Source organism: Amblyomma maculatum, chromosome 10, assembly GCF_055883805.1.
Source record: "Amblyomma maculatum isolate TAMU_Amacu chromosome 10, ASM5588380v1, whole genome shotgun sequence".
NCBI classification, from domain to species: domain Eukaryota; kingdom Metazoa; phylum Arthropoda; class Arachnida; order Ixodida; family Ixodidae; genus Amblyomma; species Amblyomma maculatum.
In genome coordinates, this window is record NC_139353.1 from 54,790,990 (window position 1) to 54,801,931 (window position 10,942).

Consider the following 10,942-nt stretch of genomic DNA (forward strand, 5'->3'; position numbering starts at 1 on the left):
TACTGCAACTCCGGTATAAAACAGCATAGGATATGGTGAAAATGCAAATCAAAACTACTAACGACGTATGTATTGTCCGGCCAATTATTGGGCCCCTATTACATGTGGTACTCTCAGATTTCGCCTCGCGATCAAAACTAAACGAAATGGCGTCTCAAGGAAGTAGGGGTTACCGGAAAATGATAGAAGAGAGGAAAGGTTGAACATAAATTGGTCATTATGAATTTGAAGCTTCTCAAACATACTGTTACGGTCGAGGGAGAAGTGGGCAGTGGTACGGACGTCATTTCATGGTCATCGAATATTTTCGCTCTTTCCTCTGTTCTGATTCCATTGGCTTGCCGCCCCATTGGGGGTTCCGAGGTATGTCATCATCACCCCTCATGCTGGCCCACAGCTCTGGCGTGCTGCGACGTCTTGCGCCGTCGGCAAAAGATTAGGAAGCTTGGCATGGTTGGTCTACAGCCTGCCGGACCCAGCAAGACCTTGCTGTTCCTCCGCCCCGTCCCCCCGCCCTGACCACAAGACACGATGAAGCAGAGACGGACCCTAGACGGCGCACATGACCACAAGTTACGAGAGCACCGAGTGACCATATGTGACCCGACAGACCATACGTGCCGATCAAAGACTCCACGACTCAAGACGCCGCTACATTTGAAGACATCCTCCCCGGCCTATGCCATGCGGTGCGTGCCTTGACCTCTTCCATCGGGTCCTGGCGACCTTTTGCTCGAAAGAGTCTTGGGTCAAGCTTCATCGGGAAGTATCGTGCCGGCTAGCTGTTCTCTTCCTTCTTCGTCTTCTTCAGCCAGCCATGGAGCCAGCCCGGAGCGCCAGCAATGGCTGGCTCACCGCGCTGTTACTGCAGCCACGGTCAACAGAACTCTGGACTGGTGTCCCCCCTCCCCCCCTCGCTGAATATATAAATAAAGATGTTTTGTCCTCCTCCTGTCATGCACATTTTGCGACATGTAGTTAATTAGTTACTGCAGCCACGGTCAACAGAACTCTGGACTGGGGTCCCCCTTCCCCCCTCGCTGAATATATAAATAAAGATGTTTTGTCCTCCTCCTCTCATGCACATTTTGCGACATGTACTTAATTAGTTAGCTTGTCAGTATATTACTGGAATCATTATATTAGCCTGAATATTGTGAAACGTGCCTCAGTGCAATAATCGCAAATCAATCGAATTTTAAACATGCTGTAGGAAGTATTGTTCAACAAAAAGCGCAAATTCTCCTTTGACCATAACATGATGTGATTTACAGAATTAAGTTAAGAATTCGTAAACAAAAAACGAGTTGTTTCAGGAACCACGAGCCACGTTTCGCTCACAGCAATAGAATAAAGGAATGATCCGCACCGCTTATCAGTACACAACATTCGTTGATATTTTTCATACATTACATATATTGAGGTGGAAAACAATATGCCCGTGTGCTGTGCGACGTCAGTGCACGTTAAAGAACCCTAGGTGGTTGAAATTGCCGGAGTCCTTCACTACGGCGTCTCTGATAGCCTGAGTCGCTTTCGGACGTTAAACCCCACAAACCAAACCAAACCAATATAGAGCACGTAAATTAACCTTCATGACGTTTAGAAGCAATGTGTTCAAACACGCAAACCATCAAATGTTCCAAAATAAGAGAAGCAAAGTGATAAAACCTTAGTTAAATATTTATCGCTTGTGCCGTGTAGTAAAATTGTAGTTCGTGTTTCTTTTTCATTTTGAAACCTTCAAAACCTCATTTCGTTCACACAAAACGATACTCGAAAAACACAATGCATGGGTTAAAGGACGACGCCACCTCGGGCTGCTTGATTCATTAAAACTCGCGCACATGTAATAGTGCTTTCCTTCTCGGAAGACAATCAGGAACGGGGTGTTGTGATTTGAAGCGGCCAATAAAACTGCAAAGGAATCCGCGAAAATACCTCTTACAGCACAGTGTCAGAAGAAAAAAGCCTAAACAAGAACACCTGGCACCAGACAGACGACTTTATGACGACGCCATAGTAAACTAAATGCAGGAATGGCCTCATTCTGTAAATACAGAAATCTCTAGGTAATTCAGCGTCCACTCGCCTTTGCTACACCTACCAATTTGGCTAAATTCGGCAAATGCCGGTTGAATTAGCGCTTTTACCAGATAGTGTGACTAGTGTCTGGAGCGTGGAAGTGCCTGCCTTCAGCTACGCTAAAACGCTATCTTTCTGCCAGATCGCTGGCGACAGTCCTTGTCATCTTGGGCAACTCTCTAGCTAGTGTCACCTATAAAGCCAGCACTCATGAGAATCCATTAGCGGACCCTGTTGAGCTGTAGTGCTGTTGCTCCTTTCCCAGAAAATTTACACTTCTTTATTTTGTTTCCCAGACAACCGTTAAAGAGTTCCTGTTTTCTTGCGAGATTGCGATTTTCAAACTCTGTTACTAAGTTTCACCTGCATGTACACTGTCGAGAAGAAGGACATTGCACTGCGGTTGTTATAGACAACCAAGGAAGAGCCCGACGTCAAGATATACGCCATCCCCACTGGATCACCAGCTTTTGACCGAGACGCCAGTCGCGTATACTGCTGAACGTGGAAACCCTTGGGTGCACGCCGCCTGTGTTTTTGTAGCCCGCCTTTTTGAAATGCTTAAAGCAAATTGCTACACCTACACCACACCGGAGGGCTGGCTAAAACAAGCAGCAGGACGCAAGTCACGAGGCACCAAAATCGGCAGCTCAGAATCAAAAGACAAAATCAAGCTAACATAGAGAGACGCCACAGAAGTCTCCGATGCGTTACATTGTTTTATTTTAATGATATCGCATTAGAGACTTTGTCTAAATCGGGTAACTTCAGGAGCTTCTGTGTTGTGCCGTCTGTCTTTTTTTATCAAATATGGCAACAGTGAACTCTATTGTCTTCACGCCGAAGGTACGCCATCGGATAGACTGAAATTCCCTGCTTGGTGGATAGAAAGAATCACGGAGCCCCGCAAATTTCTAAGTGGTTTCTAGAAACATATGAAGAACATCAACTTTAAAGTCTAGAAACATCATTCTAGAAATTTCGTAGAGACATCGTTTTGAAGAAATCTTTATTTTTAGCACTGACAACTTGCTGTCTTTGCCATGCTGTGGGGCACGACCGCCGTCATGTGAATTAACGTTCGCCGTGAATTAACGCCTCGGGTCCGTCAATTCTCTTGAAATTAAAATAAACTCAAATTCAGAAAAAATAAAAAAAAAACTCTTCTTTGCTGGCTGTTATGTCCCCAATGCCAGTAAATCAGTAAATTTAACACACGTTTTTAGCCTGCGTGGCTAACCCCATGTGCCGACTGGGCACAAAGCGTTATTGAAGACATAAATGTTAATTCATTAAACATTGCATTCATGTTCATCGGCATTGAAATCGGTTGGTACGAGTGCAGGAAGCGCATTTAGATAGATCTAAATATCAGTTGATCTAGCGATTATCAAGCACAATCTACTCCCATACGCTTTGGAGTTTGCAAAATAATTATTTAATTTTTAGTTTGGATTCTAGGGCTAGATTCCCGTGCCACTCGCTACTTACGGCTAAAAGATTACGCTAGTAGCAGATGCCCGAGAGAGCTTAACATGCAGTCTCCTTATGGTGAAGTGTAGAAAAAACCAAAATTCTGCGAAAGCAGTAGCATTTTGTTTTCAGAAAGAGGGTATCTGTGGTACTGACCTTGAAAATAGGTATACATTTTACCCATTCAAAACGCTATGTAGCTTCTGCGAAAGCAGTAGCATTTTGTTTTCAGAAAGAGGGTATCTGTGGTACTGACCTTGAAAATAGGTATACATTTTACCCATTCAAAACGCTATGTAGCTCCAATGAGTCTAAAAAGGCAAACATCATAATTGCCAGTGCGTGCTGTATTTTTTTTTTTTCAAGTGCATATGGACATCTACAACATCGGTAGGGAAAGACATCAGCATCTGCTAATCACTACCCTGCTTCGAATGCTTGCCGCAGTGGCTTACAGGAAAAATAACTCATTGCCACAGACCTCACGCATATCGCAGTAGAACACACTTGCGTAGAGACCCAATTATGAGCACTGTTTCCGAGGGTGCGCAGAGCGATATGGGACTGGCTTGCTTCCAAATTAACGCTGTGGAAGCCACCATCCGCTGTTCGAGACATGATGTAATCCATCGTTAAAGGCTTCAGAGGGGTATCAGTGCTGCATGCTTCATTATGATTCCACTAAATACATCTGAGAGAGTGCATTCGGTGCACTCGTATTGGTGATGATGGAGTGCGTTAGAGAGAGGAATGGTTTATAAGCCAGCTGCCCAAACTTGACGTTCCAGATTCAATATAAACAGCGGCTGAAAAAGGGGCCCTAGGTCAGCACGCAAGCTCGCTTTCCTTGGCTGCGATTGTTTAGACCCCGCAAAGTGAGTACTGCTTCAATTCATCAGTACAGTATTTGAGAGTACGTCATATCGGAATGCGGCAATCTTGCAGAGTTGTACAGATGTTACACAAATTTGATTCTTGCGCTTGCCTAGTGAAAGACAACCATCATTGTGAATTAGTTTCAAAGCAAGACGATTAGGCACTAGTCGTATGTAGTTTGCTGCAAAGAAGAGGTAATGTCACAAATGTCACAGGGCTCACAGAGTGTAGTGTACATACTCAAAAAGGATATGCACTTCGTGAAGGTTTGAAGGTTCGGTCTGGTTTATAGGGTTCCAAGTTTAAATGTGGCTCAGGGATGAGAGATGCCTATGTGCAGGGCTCCAGATAGTATCAGTGACCAGGGTTTCTCTATATTTAGTCTTCTTTGTAGTGGTTTGCAGTACACCAAGTTCCCAATTAAACATTGTAGGTCGTCTGTTGAGGTTCATCTAGCTGCATTGAAGTCAATCACCAACAACTGGGAGCGCCATTAGACCGTGGACCACAGTTTTCACACAAACACTTCAATGGAAGGTGGGCATTAGGCCCCAAGCATCACTCTGACATCTTCGCTTTTTTTTTTACCCGCATTTTCGTCTCACCATACACATTCTACGGTAGCCACCTGCCGGATTGTTGCCATGGCAACTTCCTTCAGGTTTCTTGTTGCACCGTCCCCCTCAGAACCTTCTCCGTTCATAACAGCCGTTTTCTGAGGTCTTCGCGTCGTAGCTGTCACCGTAATCGTCTCTCCTACTACTAGAGGAAGAGAGCGATTTTTCTGTCTTCACATTTCCATTTACACATTTCCATTTTCTGTCTTCACATTTCAACGACTATTAAAGCAACGCAGGACGCAGGACATCTTTCCCTATATGGGAGAAAATGCGAACACACTGCAACGTTTGTGCCTTCGTATTGAAAGGCTGGCTTAGATCAATCTTATGCTAGCTTTAATATATGAATAGGAATGACAGAATGTTTAGCATTTCGTGTTCACTATGTCCCCACAAAACCTTAGCCCACTCAAAAGAAGTCACATGCCTTTTATCGCACGCCGTGATTGCAATAGCGCATACTTTTGAATTTGCGATGAAGATTACAACAAAAAACAATAACTAAACAAATCAACCAGCTTTAAGGAGGATTACTTATCTGATGCCTCAATTTGCGTACCCTGTAGCATGCATCGTTTATGATTACTTCGATGATTTACTACTCTTAATGCGTTTACTTTAAGGTGACGATACAAGTTGCAGAATTATTCTGCAGTGTAGAGGTGAATGGCGCAGTTCGAAGGTCAGTTTGGTTCAGCGGGCAGTTTCATAAACAGGAGAGTAAAGAGGTGGCTGCTGGGTGTGGCTTCCAGAAGCCTGCCGCAGTTTTTGCATGGCGTCTCTAAATTTGATTCACGTGTTTGTTCCCTCGAATAGTGGCTGAAATTAACTTCTAGTTTAGGTCTTGTGTACGTTATTGGCAGATCGCTTGTTTGGAAGTGCCTGCTGCGAGTAGCAAATTTAGGTATATGCTGAATGGCGCTTCTAGAATATTGAGATGGGAAGAATTGATTTACGGTGGTGGACGGAGAGTGGTGAGAGAGGACAACGACGATGCGTAACTAGAGTGGACGCTTTATTTCAATGGCCACCACAATTGAGGGAGGCGGTGACTGCTTCTGCAGTAATAGATGACAGAAACAGCTGAATCGGAAAATGGTAAAAAAATCGCTTAAGACACAAATGTATTGTTATGCTTAATCAGTGCCATGTCATATATTGCAGAAATCTAAGCAGCTATGAACCATAGCCGCAAAGTTAACCAGAGGAGATTATATTTTGTATGTATTATCTGCAGCAAAGATGATTTTAATTACTACCCTAATTCTTCATATTCGTTACAGCGTCGAACCAAAAATCATCGAGTACCATGATGGCAGAGAAAATAATCCTTGCTTTGGCCTGCTTGGCTATTTCTGTTGCTGGGTTCGAGTACCGAACAGGTAAGCAAAACCTACACATATGACATGTCCTCAAGGAGCAGCACAGTCTCGTATATTAGAAAAAAATTATTTATATGAATTTTGGATCCAACAGAGTAAAGCCACCGGGGTGAATGATGGTTGTCGTAATGACTTAATTTGTGGATATCACTTATTGAGTATTTCCGGGTGGTCCCATGTAAGCCTGCAAGGTGTTAATAGCACACGAATGCTGAGAAGTGTTTTCTAGGCGTTATGATTATTGTAGTGGCGAATCATTATTTGCCTCTGCTCAGGAATACGAAGTGAATAAATATAAGAACACGAACCGGAGGCATGCTGAAGTGCACATCAATAATCGCGGGCAAAAAAAGCCAAGCAAATCGGTTATGGGAGCTGATATTAAGTACTCGCTTTCTGCAGGTCCCAGGTATATATAGATGCAAAACAGCGCAAGGAACACTTAGGCGCCCGGTAGACGTTCGTTTTGGTTCTGCGGCTCATAGCCGAAGTCCTAGGGGACATGCAGTATAGCCAGCTGTGCCACAGTCAAAAGGCGATATTATGGAATAGAGCATAGAACTTGATCCCCTGAAAGGCCGCCGCCGCCGCCGCAGTATTCTGCAGTCAGCAAAAGACGTGATTTGTCGACAGAGTATCATTACGTCACAAGCATGAGGAACTACAATCACCCACTTTCAAATAAAGCTAATGAACCGGAGTGGGGCCCAAATGAAGCCAAATTTGACATTTAGGTTGCTGTTGTGGTGATATTTCACAAAATATTAATAGTATAAAAAATAAATTAATTTGTTACCTCTACGGTTTGTCCTCAGGCCCTCTGCATACAAGACGGGCACTCAATGAATACGTCCGAGGCGACGTTTCGTTTGATATTTTTTTTATTTTCTCTTGATTACGGGCGGTCGTTCGGTAACCAGGTTGTTAGATGGTCATCTAGTGAACGCGTTAATCTACGTGCGTCTTACTAACGCGCGTTTGCGATGTGCACTAAGACGCAATATTAATACTTTTTAAAGATGAATATATTTATTGAAAATAAATTAAGAAAAACTGCTGCGTGAGAATTGGGTGACAGGGGTGCTATCGCGCCTACTTTTAAGGTGAACCATAAGCTTCTTGTTAATTTATTTTTTTTTTGGCCATATCTTCAAGTCGTGAAGAACCGTTAGCAAATGCAATACCCAGCGGAGGTAAGAAATAAATTTTCCGGATGAAGACAAGCATCGTCACTATAGTCTTCATGTATTAGGGAATATTAAAAGAGAAAGTAAATTGGCAAAACTCGGATCTTCTCATTTATGGAAACGAGTGCCCTGTACAACATGATGATGTTCATCCTGCAAACAGCTTTCGCTCGAATAATTCATAATAAAGGAATATATTAGCATTTGCGTATTCTATTGCAATTAATGCCACATTTTTTACTGAAAATGACGGCTGTAAAAGTTTAATTCTCAATTATTTTTTGGGTGTCGATAATTTTTTCTTTAAAAGGCGCGACGTTTAGGATTATAAAAGAAACGAATAATACTGCGGCAGCTCTGCATTTAAGGGCTAACTTATTTTTGTTACGTTGTCGTAATGTCGTCTTAAGCCTATTTCGTAGATATTGTGGTAAAAAATACTCCTTCCCTGGGATGTCGTATTGTTAGAAATTATTTAAATCGCAAATGAAGAGTTTTTTGTTCCACACCATAGGAACGAAGTGCAGCGTTCGCTAGTTCACCCGCGTTAACTCCCAATACTTATTTACAGCTTTGTGGCCTAAACTATTTTTATTATATATCTGTCGCTCCGACATTCTGTTGTGGTTTCACTTCAATTATCAGTTTTTTTTTTTTCTGGCGCAGGGTAAAGAACCATCCATCCCATATTTGTTTTAAATATATTCCGTACTTTCAATGGCGTCCCGAAATAGCCACTCAGCTCCACAATCATACGCACCGCCCTTTTTTAAATCATTTCATTGTAAATAGATGTTTTCTCCACCTCCTGTCCCGTACCTTCTGCCTCTCTTTGAACTGCAGATAGACTTTCGCGCTTTAACAGCCGCAGCTATCCCTAAACAGTTTAGTCAATTAAAAGTTTTCAGTTTAATTTTAAAATCATTATATTTCGTTGCTTCTTAACTGAAGTAAAATGTGGACTGTGATAAAGAGAATACCCCAGAATATTACGTGCGATTTTGTAACTTGCGGAATGTTTCATTATTTGCAAATATGCGTAATGCATTGTCTCCATGGTTGCTAGCGACATTAAAGTAACGCATTGGCAACAACATAACAGTTGACGATATTGTTAGCCAGTATATTTTCATAAGACAGCGTTTGTTACCTCTTTTTACCACGCAGAGAGCAGCTGCGACTTTTCGGGAATCGACTTGGACGGTCCTATCAACCGGATGCTCTCACACCTTCCGGCGTACGAGTTGAGCCAGTCTCCGCTCTACAAGAGAGAGTTCGCCGGCGTGGAGTTTCTAGGACTTAACTTCACCGGCCTGAACAAGCTACAGCGGTACGGTGCTATCGCCCCCTTCTGCGTCGATGGCATCCGAAAAGTTCAAGTGGACTTTGCCCAGCACGACGACCTCGCTCTTATGGTGCCCTGGAAAACTTGCAAAGGGAGAAAGGGAATCCTCCAACTGAAGCCACTGGTTTCTCGCATCACCACTATCTTTCGCATAGAAGACAACGAGCTTGGTCAGGTCACTAAGCTGGTTCATGAGGGGCCTGTGGTTCCAGTGGCCACAGAACAGCTCAAGGCTAGCGTGCATGGGGGCGGTTTCTTTCTATCAATCGCGACCGAATATTTGTCTTATGCTTTTCCGGCATTTTTGCGAGAAATTTGGAACCAGGAGTTCTTTCCGATGTTCGAAATGTCCGTTAAGAAGGTACTTGCTTGAAATTTTTCCGCAGGAAATGAAGCGACTGATGTAAATGACAGGAAACATTGTCGTTTTGTAACAATTAAGGGCCCGATTCTTGGCTCATAAAAAAGTGTTAGACGCAGAAAATAAAGAGAATAAAAAATATATTTCATTTCCATTCATTTCACATATTGTTTGATGACAGATTGAAATAAATTTATTTTTCATATATTTAATGTGTAAGAGACGGAATTAACTTGAATTTGTTCCGCCTGGAAATGAAGCGAGTGAATTGGATGAGAGAAAACTTTTATTATTCGAGATTCCACACTTATGTATGCATTAGAGAGTGACAAGGAGCATCGTCTATATATTTATGATATATGGATGTATGGTAGAGGAATTAAGGTTTTGCCAATAGAGAATGCATGACTCAGAAGTTTTGGCTTCTTGTGCGTGATAAACTGAGTATATAAAAAGACATATATCATAACACATTTGCTAGAAGGAATAACAATTCGATAAAATTGTGGATATTAACTTCAAAAATTACGGGGCAGTACTGCTGTTGGCGACAAGCTGCTTTATTGGCGTCTATGGAAGGCAGCAAGCAGCTTTTACCGCAGGGACAGCTTCAAATAAGTTCCGTTTCAATGGGAGAGTTTTGAAATACGTTAATTTTGATTGTAAGTTTTATTATACGTGAGATATTGCTAAGTTTTAATTTGCCGAGCATGAGTTTGCGGTTATTGGCATGCAGCGCTTAAAGACGGAAGAATACTATAGTGTCTCCTCCTCTCATCACCCCCCCCCCCCCCCCCCCCCCAAATTTGCCCCCTAATGATCTGAGAGCCTCTCGATTTATAAAGTCGGGATGCTCGGATATAAAGCTTGTAACCCTGTTTTATTTTTGGTTTTTGTCAATGGTTGTCGAGACATTCCTCCCCTATTGTTTTGCAGCATTTTGCTATAATTTTACTGGTAATGATTTGCACGTCTTCCAAACCACAAAAAGGCGAAAATAAAAACTCGGCTTCACTACACAAATGGTGGAAGAAGAGGAGACATCCGTTCCTTTACACGAGGCGTCAGTATTGAACTCAGTATTGAACTGACCACTAGCATGCACAAAAGCAAAGGGAATAAAATGTAGATCTGCCAACCGATAGCCTTCACAAGAAAGCATCCAGCCTCCAGAACACTAAATAGCTGTAACTATTTAGTCTTTTAGGCATAATAAAATGATTGTTTCTTCCTTTCCCGCCAGATCGCAATAGCAACACACCGCAGAAAATTAAGGCGGAGCTATTGGGCATTCTCGACGCAATATGCGTTCTCTACATGTCCTCACCTCTTCTTCAGCAGACACAGTGACTTCGCCCCGTGATCTTCAGCTGAAACCCGCAGTCTGCGGTGTGTTCTGAATTCCAAAGATTTAGAAAATGGTATTCAGTACATAAGTGCCTGAGAAATTCCAAATAACAGTTTGTTTACATTGCATATGTAGGAAAACACACCCTACCCACGCCTTGAAGAATGTAGGAAGTTGTAACGCAGCACATCTTCGTCCACTTGAAATGCCCCCTCGTTACAAAAGACTAGAATCCTTTTATACAAAAAAGAGACCTCTGCTCACG

At 42.7% G+C, this 10,942-nt stretch overlaps 1 protein-coding gene across 1 annotated transcript; it reads left to right on the plus strand.

Annotated features, from left to right (window-relative positions):
• Positions 1–4,275: 4,275 nt before the first annotated feature.
• Positions 4,276–9,536, plus strand: LOC146176504 (uncharacterized). Its single transcript, XM_084582815.1, has 3 exons — positions 4,276–4,433; positions 6,338–6,436; positions 8,791–9,536. The coding sequence occupies exons 2-3, from the start codon at positions 6,364–6,366 to the stop codon at positions 9,339–9,341; spliced, it is 624 nt and encodes a 207-aa protein (XP_084438941.1). The 5' UTR covers positions 4,276–4,433; positions 6,338–6,363; the 3' UTR covers positions 9,342–9,536.
• Positions 9,537–10,942: the final 1,406 nt, after the last annotated feature.

Bases quoted from the DNA above. Each gene is read 5' to 3' on its own strand.
- LOC146176504 (XM_084582815.1), top strand. From the start codon at position 6,364: ATGATGGCAGAGAAAATAATCCTTGCTTTGGCCTGCTTGGCTATTTCT. The intron at 6,437-8,790 runs GTAAGCAAAACC...TTTACCACGCAG, and splicing joins TGGGTTCGAGTACCGAACAG to AGAGCAGCTGCGACTTTTCG.